The 17,562-nt window shown below is 40.4% G+C and overlaps 2 protein-coding genes across 4 annotated transcripts in view; one reads left to right on the top strand and one right to left on the bottom strand.

Moving 5' to 3' along the window:
- Positions 1–612: 612 nt before the first annotated feature.
- On the bottom strand, positions 613–4,336 carry RPA3 (replication protein A3). Its single transcript, XM_077302736.1, has 4 exons — positions 4,098–4,336; positions 3,169–3,243; positions 1,781–1,889; positions 613–894 (listed from the first exon to the last, which is right to left on the bottom strand). The coding sequence occupies exons 1-4, from the start codon at positions 4,194–4,196 to the stop codon at positions 818–820; spliced, it is 360 nt and encodes a 119-aa protein (XP_077158851.1). The 5' UTR covers positions 4,197–4,336; the 3' UTR covers positions 613–817.
- A 7-nt stretch (positions 4,337–4,343) lies between these two features.
- Positions 4,344–17,562, top strand: part of UMAD1 (UBAP1-MVB12-associated (UMA) domain containing 1) — a 42,169-nt gene continuing 28,950 nt past the window's right edge. For 2 of the 3 annotated variants that reach the window (XM_077302733.1, XM_077302734.1), the window contains exons 1-2: positions 4,344–4,534; positions 8,246–8,327. In XM_077302733.1, the coding sequence (XP_077158848.1) occupies positions 4,355–4,534; positions 8,246–8,327 (262 nt within the window). In that variant the 5' untranslated portion in view covers positions 4,344–4,354. Of the gene's footprint in view, positions 4,535–4,560; positions 4,612–8,245; positions 8,328–17,562 lie in introns of those variants that run through there. The other variant, XM_077302735.1, reaches the window with a different exon arrangement.

Below are 17,562 nucleotides of genomic sequence, written 5' to 3' on the forward strand. Positions count from 1 at the left end.
AAGGTTGCAGGCAGCTCTCACGCAGCAGGGATCTGCAGCCTCCAAGCCTCAGAGGAAAGTGGAAGGAGGAGGGGGTGGTTGGGTGGGGGGCAGAAGATGATTGGCTAGCCGCTGTACAGACAGGTAAACCAGTTGGCAGAGGAGGCACTCAGGGATACAACAGCCACCCTGAGTTGGTGTTAAGCGCCGAGTTGCACTTAAGCCATGAAAAACACACCTCCAAGGCCTTACCTGAAATATATAGAACAGATAGTAGTTGCTTCAAGTGACCAGCACAGCATGATCATCACATCTAATAATAGTCCTCCCTCCTGAGTTTCCATGAATACTTCCCATAAGAAAAAATTGGAGAAACTGAAAAGGCTCAGATAATTTGTGGATTTTTTAAAATGTACAAGTTAACATTTTCTGAATAGCCAGGAAATTGTCTCCCCCTCTCTTCTCCACCTATGACCTAAAATAAACACAAACTCCAAACTTGTGGGGGTGGGGTTTTAACTACTTTCATGACAGCAGCAGAATCATGATGTTTGCTATTAGAATAAATACTTTTTTCCTGGTTACCTTTGATAAATACATGATTAGCTAAAAAAGACAAACAGGCAGACAAAATAAAATAGATATTTTTAATAATTTTATCCCAAGCCCACTATACCTGGATGTCAGTCTATTAACAAAACATTCACTCATTTATTGAGAAATATTGCTTTTCACTTGAAACAGGTTTTCTTCAAGATTAAGTTTATATTCCCACAGATAATGAGCATAGTAAATATCACACAATTGTCCATTCTAAAACTGTAAGAAAAGCCATCATTTATGCCTCGAGTCCAAAAGGATAATACTCAGAAAATTCATGGATAATTTTCAGAGCCTCATTATATAGTGGAAGATCTAGGGGAAAAGAAAAATGAATTTACTAGCACATACAATAACAATATACTAGATTATTAAGAAGTACTAGTTAAACTTCACATCTTATTTTTAAGAAATTTCTCCTCATTTAGATACTGCAAGTATTGCAACCATTCCCCCCCCCCGAAAGGTAGCTTTTATACTATAGTTGTGTTTAAATCAAGAGAAACTATCTGCTAGGCCTTCAAATGACTAATAATTTGCTACATTTAAAAGTGTATTCTCTTTCCTGGGTAAAAATCAAATGAAACAGTAGAAGCCTTTTGAGCTGTATCATGATTCTGTACTTAAACAGAATTACGTGGGCTTGTGTTCCACGTAAAATTTCCACAGATAGGGAAGACTTCCTATCTTCTTCCTTCTGCTGGATAAAAGGAGACCCCCCAAAAAATTGTGGAGGGGTCATTGGTCTTTTACACCACCATTGTCACTCCAGTCTATCCACAGAATTTTCAGGTGGGATCCAAGCCCCAATCTGGATAAACAGGTGCAAAGATAAATTCTTCTAACATGATAAACTAAGCAGCCTTGCTCCCTGAAAACAGCTATACGAACTCACCAATAAATGACTTCTGTGATTGGAGTGCCAAAGCACAGAGCCATGTGGAAAACATTATCCTGGAAATGAAAAATCCACATGGATTTTCAGTTTTGACATAATGTCTTTCATACAGCTGCTTTTATGGGATTCTTTCCAAGAAATACTTTCATGGAGAAAAATAGTACGTAAAAGTTGGCCATTAATATAGGAGCCTTCAAGATTAGTTTGTGGAATCAATTACCTACAGGGCTGGGAACATAATCAAAAATATGGTAGTTATTAATAAGTTACAGTTTTCAATTCACAAGTATTTAATTTACTTACCAAACATGTTTTTATCTTCTTTGAACTGGGCATATGATACACACATGATGTTGGCTTGATTTGTAACTCTTCCCACTACTTCAATGACTCCTGAAATCTCTTCATCCAGCTACCAAACCATATAAACCAATTAATGACTCCAAACTGCCCCCCCAAATTTTTGCATTTAGAAAGAAAGCAATGTGAGATCTTGCTTCATAATCATTAATACCCATTTAACTTAAGAGTGTTTTCCAAACTAATTAAAAAAGATTTCATCTTTTGGATATTCCACATATGCAGGTTGTATAAATGACAGGACAAGCTGCATTTGTGAAATGGTTCCAAAGCTTTGTTGTCCTATATCTGGAATATACTCACAAATCACCTACACAGTACTTTTGCTTCCTTGAAACCCTACCTGAAAACCAGTCTTCCTCACATATTTAGCAACCCCCTACTCTTATGCCTTTTCATCCATTACGCTCCTTTACATTTTAAAAGTGAACTTCATGGAGCAGAGATTTCTCTATCAGACATCGGAAAGATTTTTTTTTTGCTTATGATGCTTTAAAAAAATCACATAGTGATGGAACTTATACATTGACTTTTTAAATGCAGAAATAAAAATGTATAGATGGAGTTGGCTCCTACCCCCTTTTCTATGGATGCAAGGGGCCCTTTCAACTCCTGGAAAGGTTCAACTCCTGAAAAGGTTGTGATAAAGATCATATGACAACACATGTTAGATGGGGGTACTGGAATCTCCTTCACCCCTCTTCTGCTTGCAGAAATGCAGGCAGAAGTCATTGTCTGGTAATGGAAGCCAAGTTGGTTGGCCACTATATGTCAGAGCATGCTGGACTAGATGGACCATTGGTTTGATCTAACATAGATGTATTGTTTTATGTATTGTTCTCTGTTATGATGTAAACCGCCCTGAGCCTCCGGGGAGGGTGGTATAGAAGTATGATAGATAGATAGATAGATAGATAGATAGATAGATAGATAGATAGATAGATAGATAGATAGATAGATAGATAGATAGATAGATAGATAGATAGATAGATAGATAGATAGATAGATAGATAGATAGATAGATAGATAGATAGATAGATAGATAGATAGATAGATAGATAGATAGATAGATAGATAGATAGATAGATAGATAGATGATAGATAGATGATAGATAGATGATAGATAGATGATAGATAGATAGATAGATAAATAAATAAATAAATAAATAAATAAATAGCTTTTCTTATGCTCTGAATTCCACCCAAACACCCCTTATGTTGTTCTTGAGGGTCTCCTGTCAGTAGGAATAGAATTTTATGGCTGCAAGTTTAGACTTCAAAACCAATGCTAATCAAATATTAAAAACCCTACAAAAGATGCTCTTACTTACAGGCTCATTCAGCTCAATAGTTGCATTTTTACCATCTCCATCTGACAGAAAGAAAAATTTTCCAGATGGGTGGATCTACAAAGATGTAAATGCACATCATTTTCAGACATATACTCTCCATACAGAGAAAGAGCCAATATTAAGAACAGTAACATTACTGGGTACACGAACGGCTGATATAACACCCAGTGACTTTTATAAAGTAACATCAAGTAACCATACAGTTAGATGAAGTGACAACGTGGACTGATTTTAAATGCTTCTCTTCATAAGCAAACACAATGTGTTGTGAGGATAAAATGTAAGGCAAGAGAATTAAACACACTCTTTTGAGCTCCTCAAAAGGCATGAAAAAAATTAGCATAATAGAAACCTCACATAATAGAGCATTCATTTATTCTGCACCAATCTACCATATATGATTCCTAAGGATCTTTAGATTTAAAGTGCCTTTCTTTCAGAATTGCCTTACAGGCCTGTAAACAATTCAAAAGAGAGCAGCATATGAAATGGCAAACGGAGCATAGCTTCAAGTCTGCATATAAACAGGTTGCAGGTCAAAAGCAAGATCCATACGCAAAAGCTTTTCTCTAGGAGTAAACAAATGGATATAAAAGAGTGGGCGAGCTTTCAAATTCTCCAAACATTTAATTGGGTTGGGTAGTTTGGTTGTACAAGGTCTCTCAATATGGTCCATTAACAGGACATCCTAGAAACTCCGAGGAAAGAACTAACGCCCAGAACAGCGCAAACTTCACTAGCCCACCCATGTCTGGCAAAAACAGGGGCATTAGCAGGCCAGAGGCGGAAAGCCAAAACAGGGAAACGCCTTTGCAGAACGAAAGCGCAGGGTGGGGGTTATTTCCTCAGCCCTTCCCGGGCAGCGCTTATACGGAAGGAAAAAAGCAACCGTCAGATGAAGCCCCTACCTTTTCCACACGCCCCACAAAACAGACGGCTTTCCCAATGTATTGCGCCAGGTGACTTGTGGCTATGCGCGGCCGAGGCCCTTCAAGTACGTCCGCCATGTCAAAGCACCGGCGCTTTCCTTAGACCAGCCTTGGCGGGAAACCTCCACTTCCGCTCGCCTCAAGACCTCCGGTGAGTTACCACCGCAACAGAGACGCGTGGAAGACTGACACTTCCGGCCGAAGCTGCCCCAATCATCAGCGAGAACTTTCGCTCGATGCAAGTTAGAGCGTGTAAACGTCATTTCCGAGTAGCGAAGAAGCGCCCCTCCAGAGCTTTTGCGCATGCGCGCGCGCTATTTCTTCCGTCTCCAAGGTTACTTTCGTTTAGTCTTCAGGATACATCGCTTGTGAACCCGGAAGTGACAGCTGTAAGGGGAAGAAAGCGGCGGCTGAAGGTAGGTACACGGGAAGAGGGAGAAAGAAGCCGAATGCTGTTGTGGTGAAAGTGAGAAACAGGCGTAACCCTCATGAAGTGCGTGAGGCACCTCACTTTGGGGGCTTGAAGACGGGAACTGTCATCCACTGAGGCGGGGGTTGGGGTGCACGCATGCGCAATCTCTATTTTGAAGGGCTATGGTGCAGTGACGTCATGGCTTGGCGGCTGAGGGGCGGGGTTCTTGGTCGGGCAATGATTAGCCAACGTATGACCTGTTAGCCCGGTTTGCAGTGTTGGGGGGCGTCACGCTTCTTGGGGCGGGTTTGGAAGCGGGGTTGGTGGCGGCCTTATTTGTCTCAGGGTGAGGCTTCCCTCCTAACAGGGGTGGCCAAACGGTGGCTCTCCAGATGTCCATGGACTACAATTCCCATGACATCTGGAGAGTCACCGTTTGGCAACCCCACGGGAAGCAAGAGGTCGCTTAAACGAGTGGTCCCCAGCTCCCAGTCCGTGGATCAGTCGGTACCGGGTCCGTGGCTCCTCCTCTCTGGCTGCTGCCTTGGGGACCACTGGCTTAAAGGAGCCTCATGGCCCTCAGTCTGCGTGACCCTATTATGCCTGGGATGTTTGGGAGACAGTTGATCCACAAGGTCACCCAAAGTTGGCAGCGGCTTAACGTCGTTTAACCCATGCACGAGGCCCGCCTAACGTACTGGAATGTGGCTCCAGCAAACTGCAAGCGATTGGAGCTGGCGTGATGTTGTAAAAGATTTCTTCATGGGTTTTAACATATACAATACTCTGAGGCAGTGGTCCCCAGCCCCTGGTCCGGGGACTGGTACCGGTTCGCAGATCAATTGGTACCAGGCTGCGGCTCCTCGTCCTCCCTGGCTGCTGCCTGGGGGCTTCCCTGCCACTCTGCTGCCGGCTCACCTTTGGTGCTCTCCAGTGGCTGCCATGGCTGGGGCTTCACCTCGGCGTGGCACTGCGCAGCTGCTGATGGCAGCGCCCTCCAGCGGGCAGCGGGAAATCAGGGGCACCAGCAGGAAAGCAAATGGAGCAGGGGCTCAGGTGGCGGTGACGTCCCTCGGCAAAAGACTACCCCCCCCCCCCGGGCCTCAGTAAAATTGTCAAGCGTTGACCGGTCCCCAGTGATAAAAAGGTTGTGGACCACTGCTCTAAGGAAGTGGTCCCCAACCATTTTATCATCAGGGACCGGTCAACGCTTGACAATTTTACTGACGCCCAGGGGGGGAGTCTTTTGCCAAGGTATGTCACCGCCGCTGGCTGAGCCCCTGCTCCGCTTGCTTTTCTGCCGGTGCCCTGATTTCCCACCGCCCACTGGGGGTGCTGCCAGCAGCAGCTGCACAATTCCATGCCGAGGGGGAGCCCCAGCCATGGCAGCTGCTGGAGAGCACCAAAGGTCCAGAGTGGCAGGGCAGCCCCTGAGGCAGCAACCAGGGAGGAGGACGAGGAGGAGCCTTGGCCTGGTACAAACTGATCCACGGACCGGGAGTTGGGAACAGCTGGTGTAAGGAGTGCAACTGAAAATGATATTGGCTGGGGCCCAAAATAGTTTTTGTAATCATGTATGTAACTTCCGCTCTCAGCCTACCCGGGTAAACAGCTGGGTTAACTGTGCAATACAGTGTAAGAGTTCCCAGTGCAGATACTGGTGTCCCCAGTTAAGGTTGGTGATTGACTCGCTAGGTCTCCATTACGTGAATAGAAACTTTGTAAGATGCGGGACGTCCTTCAACCTGGTGGCCAGAAAATTAGTACACATTCTCACTTAAACATGAAAAAAAAAATACAAAGTTATTTGAACCTTAAGCATCGCTTGTTCTACTCTGTCCTCAGTTTGGTTCTCTGGTATTGTGATCATAGTCTATTTACAAGAGCAAACAGCATTGAAAACAGTGGGATTTACTGCCAAGTATCTATGGAAAAAGGATTTTAAGCACTTCTCTGCAGAATTTGTATTTCTACTGATATGACATTCTTTTGGGCTTGAGAATAAAAAATTGTGGTCTGGTATTTCCACGGCCTGTTCAAGTAGCTGTTCAAGCACATTTACAAAACCTAACTTTCTTGGGATATAATAGTAGCTGCCTGTAGTAGTGATTTGTATTCTAGAAAGAGAAAGGATCACATTTTTGTATATTTTATAGGTAGAAGATGTACACCCCGACCTTCCTCGAGGGGCTCAGGGCAGTTTACAGCAATGTTTAAAACATAGTAATTACATATAAATCTCAGTCTTAAAATTCTAACATTGAGTTTTTATACAGAATTGTTCAGAAAGCTATAGCTGCCACATTTTTATACACATTTTTGTACTGAAATAATTACTGAACTGGGGGGAGGGGGATTCTTAGGGGGTTGCTTGATCACTATCAGCAGTTCTTATTTGTTACTTGTTCAAGGCAGGTAGTTTTTACAAACAATAGAAATGGTCAGGATACAAATTGGGCCCAGATTTCCTTCCCATTGCTAGAGTTGCAGTCCTTCTCAAATTCCATGTCCATTTTATCCATCCTCTGAGAGCCTTCCTCTCATTCCTTCTCTGCCACATTGTAGCTCTCAATCATGAGTCTAGGTTTATTAGCTGAAAGCAAATTGATTTAGCCCTGGACTGCTAAAGGGAGACTAGTTGATGTCAGCTAGTAAGGGAGGGGAGCGGCAGCATAGAGCAAAGATCTGCGCAATGCCACACCATTTAACCCATGCACGAGGCCCGCCTTTTTTTCCTGCAAGTTTCAAGGTATTTTACCATTTACAGAGGCTTGCTTCTATTTTGCTTGATCCACCATTACCTGACTAGTCTGTGTTCAGGCTGGGACTTCAAAAAAAATATCAGCAAGGGTGTACATGTAGCATTTTGCTCCTGTTTTGCTTGATCTACCCTTACCTGTGACAGTAAGCCCTGTTTCTCAAAGCAAATTAGGAAATTTGATGGAACTCTGGAAAAAACTGCCTAGGAAATATTTTTCATATTTGAGTGAGAAAAACCTTGTTCTAAAAATTATTTCACTCATCCCATATGTATAACATAGATATAAGAATCTGAGGGCTTCCTCTGTTTTCCAGTAGGAAATCTGGGAGTGCATGGGGGGGGCTCTTGTTTTTGTTTTTGTTTTAGAATTAGTGGAGCACATCCTAAGATAGGTATGTTCACATACACAAAATATTCACATACACAAAATGTAAAAGTCTGTAGACTTTTTCAGTTGTTCCATACTAAAGGGCTTATTACAGATGCTTTACAGGAAGGGAAGGGATCAAGGTGGAAAGTTGCCAGTAATTCATATGTGGATTTTAATGGCATGGCATTGAATCAATGACACAGGGTGCTCCCATGTATATCACTACTGTGAAACCTTGTTTGTGGCTCTTCTTACTTGAGGACTTGCAACAAGCAGTATTTGGGATGAAGAAACAGCAAGCTTAATTTCTAGTAGATATTATATTATAGTTGGCTGCAGAGGAAAGGACATGCAGTAATGGGTTTAAACTACAAGTACAACGATATAGGCTAGATATCAGGGAAAAAAATTTCACAGTCAGAGTAGTTCAGCAGTTGAATAGATTGCCTAAGGAGGTGGTGAGCTCCCCCTCACTGGCAGTCTTCAAACAAGCACTTTTTGAATCATTTGCTGTTTTTTACATGGTTTTGGTTCTTTAATTTTAAAGGTTACCAATCACTATCATAAATTTTTCTTTTCAAAAGATGTTCAGCTTCTTCCGAAAAAGCCAGGATACTAAGAAGATTCTAGTGTCAGAAAAAGAAGCAGATGGATTTGTTCTTGTTGGTAAGTAAGTGATTGTAAGAAATAAGAAATACGATTTTCTGGTTATTTCCCATGGAGGTGAACTTGTGAAATAATTTTGGAAGGTGTTTTGTTTTGAAAAGGAAGCACAAACATGAAATGATAATTCAGATATTTGGTTGGAAATATAGGCCAGAAATAGAACTGGTTCTATTTGGCATAACTGTGGTGGGCTTCTTGCTGCCATTTGTGTGCATCATTCACAACAGTATCTATCTCACCACATTTTTATCTCACACTTTTCTTGAATAGCTTAGGATGGTGTCCATGATTCTCCCCTCTTTCTTTTTGTCAACACAACAACCACAGACTGAAAAGGAATGACTTGCCCAAAGCCACCCAGTGAGCTTCAAAAAAGAGTAACAGTTCTTGGCATTGTGTGTATTATTTATTTATTATTTATTTATTTAATTTATATACCGCCCTCCCTGGAGGCTCAGGTATAAATCTATAGGTATGCAGTCTGTGGCCCATCTGCTCACATGACAAGGATTGAGCCTTTTCCTGATGTTGTGACCTATTTAAGGTGGAAAAACAAAACTAAAACATAAGAGATGTGGTGGGTGTTTTTAATATTATAAGACTACATTAGAGTAGTTTATTATTTTTTTGTTTCTGAATAGGTGACCAATGGAAGCATACAGTTATATACACATATTTTATTTGTTTCATAAAATAAAATTGAAACACAAAGTACTTAGACATGTTTCTAACTTCTGTAGTTATTACAGATTGAGAACTGTAATGTGCTGTACAGCCAGATATCATGGCATAGATGTTTAACAAGGGTTCTTTTTATGCCATCTTGATGCAGAGGCAGCTTTTTCCAGAAGTAATCCTCCTCAAAGTCTACTATTCAGTGCAAAGATTCTTGCTACCTATTGCATTGTCCCTATTTGCATAGGGATTACTGTGGCACAGCTATTTTGCTTTTCTGTGTTTTGATTGAGGTCTAGATATAGTACAGAATCTGCACGAACGACAACTCAGTCACAGACTCAAGAGAGTAAACAGGGAGTATTCCACTACTTGATTGTTTCCATCCCTAATTTGCCTGTTACATTATCTCCCCGAGGGATGACACTCTTCTTCTTCTTAAATAATCATGAATGTTAGACTTTGTCAACTAGTAAGTTAGCAAGTTCTCAGAACTGTTTCTCATGAGAGTTTGTGGGCTGCGTCATGCTCCAGCTCTCTGTGGAATTTTCCTCTGGAGAGAAAGTGGAATCTATTCCAATCATGTGCCTGGGGAATGAAATAGTAATATTTCTTGCTGTACGTTGTTTGTCAGTAAAAGTCACCTAGTACCTGAGTATGTGCGCTCAAAAGGGTACGTTCTCATCTGCATCCCACTGGGTATGCTGTAGCTGATGATTCTGAAACTTTTAAGAACTATTCACTTTGCAGGAGAACCGGAAAACAAGGATGTTGCCCATGTAGTTAAATGGAAGTTTTAGCTTTTTCATTTGGGCCTTGTTTGTGTTTAGCTGTACTAGGTGTCATTCATATAGTTACGCATGATGATACGTGCAGTTGGATGGTAATGTTTAATACAATGGGGATTTCTTGTTTGTTAAAAGAGTCAGCGTTGGCTTTAATTGTGTTTTTCTCTTATGTTCCTATGGAGTGTTCTGAATGTGATATTATTGTTCCTTATCAGTTAGCAGACTGAATGAGGGCTACCCTGTGTGACACCTTATCCTTACTGGCGGCTGCTTCTATCTGGCAATTCTCCACACCTTGGCTGCAATGTCTGGCATACATAGCTTCCCACATAGATCTTCTTGATTATGCAGAGAGTGTTTAAATGCTTCCAGATTTTCAACTTTATTCTTTACCAGGATTCAAAACTGGTTAGGAAACCTTGCTTAAGAGGGAACCTGGTTGCTATTGCATATTCCTTTGCCTTGTGTCAGCTCTTGCTCTGTTCGTGCAACAATAGAGAAGAGCAGTATTGGAAGAAGGAGCAACAGAAAGGGGTAATAGTGAAGAAATAGTGAAGATCCTATCCCCCAATGGTCTCATCCACAATTATTTGGATTCAGGTCCTGGGGTCAGTGTCTCATAAAGAAAGCGATGGCTTGTTCCCCTGGAAAAAGTTGTAGGAAATGAACATGTGGTTTTCTTTTATTTTTTGAGATTGACTGACTGTCCACTTTACGTCGCCAGATATGCATGCCCTGCAATGTGTGCATGTATTTAATGGAACATTATACACAATGAACTATTCCATGTAAAGCCTATTCAGAATTTGAGTAGGGATTGTCGTTTCTTTGTATGTTAGCTAAATCCTGGAAGTGAGGTTTTTATATGGTTTTCTTTTTCATGCCTATTTTGTGAGTAACAGGATAAAAAACCATGTGTCTGATTACTGTAGTTTGAGTTCAGTGGGCAAATGGATGAGGGAGACCAGAAAAACAATCCTCTCCAGTGTTGCTGATTTCTAGTCGCATAAGGAGATAATTGCTACCCCTTCATTCAGCACAGAGTCAAAGTAATCCTCTTGGGTACTGGTTTTACACAAAAACAAAGTGCAGTATTCTTTTACATCATTAGATGGCATCTTTCTTCATGCACATGTTCTTTTCTGCTAAATTGAATATAGTGTTAATTATCAGACTAACTAGTTTCCCTACTGCTGGTTTCAGGTTTGTAGAATCCCTGTTTTGGAAGCTAACCTGCGTAATGCCCTTTTTTTAAGTCCACTAGCAGGTATGAAGTCATGGCACCCCAAATCCAAGTGCTTTCTATTTCCTTCAAAACAAAGCTGCTAAAGAGTCGCCTAACTGCAGCATAACAGCAGAAGATGACATTTGCATAGCATGCAAGGGCAAAAAACAGGATGTAACTATGCAGATAGCTAGAAGTAGACCAACATGGCTTCCCATTTGAAGATTACTAGGAGTGTCAGCCTTGTGCTATATTCTAACAGTTGAAAAGTACATGCAAGAGTACAATTGTGTTTGAGCTGAATGAGCTCCGTCAGCATCCCCCATGCAGATTAAATGAATTAGGTTACAGAACAATTGAACTCAATGATGCTTTTTGGTATAAGCAGATGTATTTCTTAAAAGTAGAATATATTAAACACTGCTTTCTCTGGACTTGAATAGTGCCGTGTCTACATTTTGGCATTGCCCTTTGCAAACACAATTATCTGTTCCCTGAAATTCTTTTCATAAACTCAGCATATATAACTTGCAGTTTTGTATGTACAGTGCATGTTGCCTGTATGAAAGAACATTTGGATTATCACATTTCTATTTTATGGCTTGCTAACCATATTGAAATCTGTTAAAAATCATAAAACTGGGTGTCTCACTAAAATAACACATAATTCAGCTGTAGGTAGAGTTTTAGGGCTGGTACCATCAGTCTTTTGGTTTAAGAACTGAACATTTTTCTTCCCCCACCCCCACCCCCCAAACTATAAAGACAAGTTTGCCTTAAGGCAAACTTTGTCTTAAAAGCCAGGTCCTTTAAAAGTCCAGTGCCTGAAGAATAGTAAGGTAGTCATCAGGCTGGCCTTAAGGGAGAGGGCACTTTAAAGGTCTCATGCCTCCACTGATAAGTCTCAGTGCTTGGTCACCATCTGCCTCACCTCTGGGGGACAATAGGCTGTTAAGCCTACTATGAAAGTTCCCGTGGGCAGATGCCCAGGCAGGCACTCTTTGGAGCTGGCCCTCCCTCTCTAGGAGATGGGCGGTTAGAAGTTGACAAGCAGATGAGAACTGGTGGCCTTTCCCCTGTGTGAGACAGTTCTCCCTCTCTTCTCCTAAATTAGAGGGCTGGGTCATTTTCCCCCCTCCCAGTCCACCCTGTTTACCTTTGCAAGAGGGAGTACAGAGAGCAAGGCTTGCAGAGATCTGGTCAGTACCGAAGGAGTTAAAGTTCCTCTGCCAAAGATAGTAATCACTTTGCGCAAAAGGATAAAAAGCACATTCTTGATAATGTAGCTGCGGTTACTTATGCAGCATATTTTGACAGTAGCCTAGTCTTCCTTGTTTAGGAATGGCTGTAGCTGGTGAACTAAGTTTAAGATGGCAAAAATCACTCGTGGCTATTCCAGTGACCAAGATTACCCCAGGAGCACCCTCACACTGTGTCTCCCAGCAGTGGCCAGGGTAGGTTACATACCTATCCTGTGGTCATCTTTATTCCCAACCCACAGTGCTTCGGTCTTGTTCAAATTGAGTTTTAATTTGTTCAACTTTTTGTGGCTTTCAGGTATTGATTCAGAATGGCTACTGTGTCCCTAGAGTTATATTAAAAGGACCAGTAGGGCTGTGCATCGCCAGCATTCTGATGACACATCAGGTCTACTGATAACCACTTCATATAGATGTATAAAAAGTTACTTCAATTAATGTTCTTAAAATACTTTGCATTTTGCAGTTTAATCTTGGCTATATCCAAAAAGGAAGCCATTGAATGTGGCTGAGAACTTCTGCCCTTCTTTCCTTTTCCCAGTCCTATCTGAAATGGCAACATTGCCTTTAGGAAAATTTTTGCTTTCCATATCTGCTGCTGAAACAATGGTAATTCACATCAGATGCTTCTATGAAAAGGTATGTTTCCCTCTGAAGCTTCCAGTCTGTAATGGTGAGTTCAGCCTTACTGAAGGAGACCATTTTCCTCCTCCTTAAAGATGGGCAAAATAAATGAACATGGGCAGGCCTCAAATGATACAAATTTTCCTAGAAGTTGGTTTTATGCACTCATTATTCTATCTGGCTTTGACCAATGAGTGTGCAACCATGTCTTTTTTTCAGTCATGCTTTGACTGTATCACTGCAACTACTTCAATAAAGACTTTCAAATAATGATCCAGGTCCTACTCAGATGCTGGGGAAGGTATTCAGTTTAACCTTCAGACCAGTTTTGACCATAGTTGAATATGCCAATTATTTATATATTTATTATCTTGCTTGCTTACTTACAGGCTGCCACTCCGGGCCTGTCAGTTCACAATGGCTGACAGTTCCCAAACAAACAAACAAAGACACCCCCCCCCAGCCTGCCTCCCACCCTACCTCCTCAGATTTACATTTTGAGGAATACAGCTGGGATGAATGGTAAGGCAATCATGAATTTATTTGCAGAGTTCCCTTACAAGCAAGAATAAAATAATCCTCTAACAGAGAGGTTTATATTAGACTATGGCTTGAAAAGAATGCCACATGTTATTTTTGGTCTTTTGCTTTGGAGTCTTTAAGGATCAGGATTGTGTTGTGACTATAAATTATTCACAGCTGCACAAACCAATAAGATTCAGGCTCTCTCTAGAGTATGGCAGTTGAAAATTGACAGTTGGGCTGGCAGGTGAGAGCAGGTGGCTGTTAGTAGACTCTGGTGATAAGGTTTGGACACCTTTTTCTGATATTGACAGGAGAAGGATTTAGAAATAGAGTAAGCAGATACTGTATGTTCAGATGGAGGTAGCTAGGGACTCTGATACTTTTTTCAGTTCAATAACTGATGTATTGGGCCTGCTTGGAGTCAGACTGCAGAAAGGTTAATTCCATTTTCTTTGGGTTTGAATGATATATTATGGTTCTAAATATATGCGTCTGCATCTTTGTGCTGAACCCTATGCTGAGATCTAATCTGGGCTACTGGATAGATGAATATTTTAACCCCTGTAAATGCCTTTATGATCCACTCAGGGAGCAGGTCTTTACAGGTAGGAGATCCTGCAGTGATCCCAGAGTGGAATAGATGTTTCCAGGAGAGGGCACATCTACATTATTGCAGTAAAGTAATATAGAGCTGTATTTAATCTTACAGTAGAATCTTCAGTTTTATACATTTGGTTTGACCTTGCAAGATACGTATCCCGGTACCCTCATGGAACATGCCCTGGCAGAATGAAATAGATCTTTATTTTGATGAAGTCACCTTCTGCTTCAGATTTGTCATAGGGCTATGTTGTAAGTTCAGCCTGTTCTTTCATTGCTGAAAAATGTTTTGGCTTTGGCATAATGCAGTTCTCCTAGTATGTTTGCCATGTTAGTATCAGCCTGTATGTTGGGACAGGTTCTGGACTCTCATATTAGCAATATTAACTAGGCCTGTATTACAAATTTGAGTCCAGTGGTACCTTTAAGACAACATCTTGAGCAATCTCCATATCATTACATCTGTAGTTTCTTGTTCATTTTCCTGATCAGGCCTTGACTGCCATCAAAGTTTCATTTGTATGGTGCAGTTTTCTTGAAGCTTAAAAATCAGAGGGCCAGAGGCTACTGTCAAGATTCAGATTTAGAAATGCCTATTTAGTGAAAGGGTAAACTAAAAAATAATTAATTACATGGAGGAAAATGATGAGGATCTTTTTGAGGTTGAATGCCATCAGAAAATCGTTTAACTTCTGATTGTTCTTGTTCACTGCCTTTAATATCTAATAATAACATTTAATGTTTTCAGTGTCTAAAGCACTTCATGTACGTTGCTGTCATTACAACAACCTTGTAAGGTATACCTGTATTAGTATTTCCTGCATTGCAGATGGTGAGGTTGAGGCTGAGAACTACTTGTTTGCCTAAGGCCACTTGTAAATTGCCAAAGATATGACTTGAACAAGATACCTTTATGGATTACAGCTTAGTCAGTATGCCACCGTTTCTCTCTGATTTATGTATTTATAAATAACAATAATCCGTTGGCCCTTTTTGTGGCTTCTGAAGATAACAAAAACATAAATGTATATTTAAAAGTATTTCTGTTTTATGTATTTTACTTAAACTTCTGAGAATCACTCTCATGAGCTAAGGGCTTTTTCGCACACACAAAAAATCCAATACAACTCACAGCTGGCTAGGTAGAGCTCCTCATTCTGTGCCCAGGTTATTTTTCAGCTGACCTGTTGCTGGCTTGGGCATATGACACCAGGGTTTATCTCACTGTGCAGCCAACTGTAAAGCTACACTGAATTCATTAAGAGAGGGGCTTTGTGAATTTGGGGTAGTGGGAACTGCTGAGTGGCTTTCTATTCCTGGGTCTAATTTCCAAGTGGATAAGTATATAAATCTTTCTCATGTTTCCATTTTGCTTATGGCCCATTGCTTTGGTAACAACAACCTAATACAATGAAGACAAGAAAGAAAGCGGCATATTAGGTTGCAAAACTAAAGACATATACAACTAGTTCAGAGCTTTAGAGAATTGAATTAACCTTAACTTTTAAAAATTAAAATGAGTTTAATGCCTAAACTTAGTTTTAACAAAATAACTGGAAACAACTGAGATCCTCCTATAAACATCAGAAAATTATGAATGGGTCTTAATAAATATGCCTTAATGCCATGTATAAGCCAATCTCAAAAACATTGCTTAAAAATAGCCAATTTAACATCCACCCATTTCTTGCACATTCTTGCATGTTTGTGTTGTGTGTGTTATAAGTAAGCAAATAATTAGCTTGGAAACAGAACAATTGGATCTGGTCTATAGGACAAGATAATGTTGGACATACATGCACACTGATACAAATAGGCAGCTCTAAAATACAAAGTGGGAAAATAAATGTTGTGTGAAATGTGATATAAAACACAAATGAAGCATAATTAGCAAGGGACAGAAAAATGCAGAATAGTAACAGACTATTAATTTCTCACAATGGGAAAACAGCCTATTGGTTGTTTGTAGTGGCCCCACAACTGACAAATTGTTTAACACAAAATCTTATCCATTGGAAAGGAGCGCGGAAGACTTCTTTTTTGCACAATTCTTTTCATTCCTAACAGTTTATTCTGTGGCAGCAACATAGTCCTCATTCCTTTTTAGTTTAGTATTGTTATATTTATTGCTGTCTCCAACTGTAATTTTTATTTGAAAGGAAGCAATAATACATCTGCTAAATAAGCATGGTGTGAAAAGTGTTTTTAAATCTTAGAACTAAAGCAGTATGGTAGTGGAAAAAGCTTTGGACTTTAATGGCCTTCCTCCATACATGTAGAACTGCCAATGGAAATGAGCATGCACAGGAATAATTGCCAACAGACATAGTCTTCTTCATTTATGCAGTCTCTCTATCCTTTTTCAGCAGAAAATTCATGTGAGCGGGCCCTGCTCTCAGAAATTTTTGTTCAGATTCCCCTTCATATTAAAATATTTACATGTGGTGAGCAAAAACACATGAACCAAAAACCTGTGCCCCAGCACATTTACATCCTAAACATACTAAATAAATGCAAAATATTTGTGGTGCATAGCAGCAAAATTAATAGAAACAGCAAATATAGATCCATCTTCTTTTTTACCAAGCTATTTTGTCTTTCTGGACTATCTGTTGATGGCACACCAAGGCCTATTGCAAGTCAGTTTGAGCACAGAGATTCAGTACTACAAAAATACTTGAATAAAGAGATGGGGAAGTATGTATATATGATTCCATTAGTAGTGAGCTCTGGTCCAATTGGAAAAAAAAACCCTGTGCTTTAAATACAACAGAATTTGAGTTCAGTGGTACCTTTAAGAGCAGCAAAGATTTATTCAAGGTGTGTGCTTTTGTGTGCGTGGACCCTTCCTCAGACAATGGAACAGTGCTCATAAGAGTACAGATATAAGAAGAAAGTAAATTAGTCTCAAATTAGTATTATATCTGTACTCTTATGATTTTTGTTCCATTGTCTGAGGAAGTGTCCATGCACACGAAAGCTCATGTCATGAATAAATCTTTGCTGGTCTTAAAGGTGCCATTGGATTTTGTTGTGCTACTTCAGACCAACATGGCTATCCACTTGAATCTATACTTTTACTAGTATTCATACATTTTCTTATTAACTTTGTAAGGAAAGAAAGATTGCACCACTCTACTAGGCCTTCTGTTGTGTTCAGCTACTCCAACAGCATTTCTCCTGCTATTGAATTTTGAACTCTTTGGTTTAGATCCAGGTGCCGAGAGTTTTATTCCATTTAGGAAAGCCTTCTCTCAAAGAAAATCACTCAGAAAAAGAGAATCTTTGAATCCAACATAGTGCTTCAGATCTTTCCTTCAGTGATTCTATTTCTAATATGAGTGATTAAAAAGTAAACTGGAATAAATCACACACATGCATATTCACCTATGGACATCAACAGAAAATGGCAGCAATTAAAATTAGCTTGTGCATGTTGAGTTATTTTTTTCCTTTAGAAATGAAAGCCTCTCCTAAGCGGGCCTTGGTAGTAGTATACTTAATATAGTCTTCTTTTTGCTAAGTGTTTCTACAATGTG

The sequence above is a fragment of the Paroedura picta genome, chromosome 11 (assembly GCF_049243985.1).
Source record: "Paroedura picta isolate Pp20150507F chromosome 11, Ppicta_v3.0, whole genome shotgun sequence".
In the NCBI taxonomy this organism is placed as follows: domain Eukaryota; kingdom Metazoa; phylum Chordata; class Lepidosauria; order Squamata; family Gekkonidae; genus Paroedura; species Paroedura picta.

What these genes read in the sequence shown, in the direction of transcription:
- RPA3 (XM_077302736.1), bottom strand. Translation starts at nt 4,196, where the DNA reads ATGGCGGACGTACTTGAAGGGCCTCGGCCGCGCATAGCCACAAGTCAC. An exon ending in TTGTGGGGCGTGTGGAAAAG is followed by an intron (nt 3,244 to 4,097) that starts GTAGGGGCTTCA and finishes ACATCTTTGTAG; the next exon opens with ATCCACCCATCTGGAAAATT. An exon ending in AGAAGATAAAAACATGTTTG is followed by an intron (nt 895 to 1,780) that starts GTAAGTAAATTA and finishes CTTTTCCCCTAG; the next exon opens with ATCTTCCACTATATAATGAG.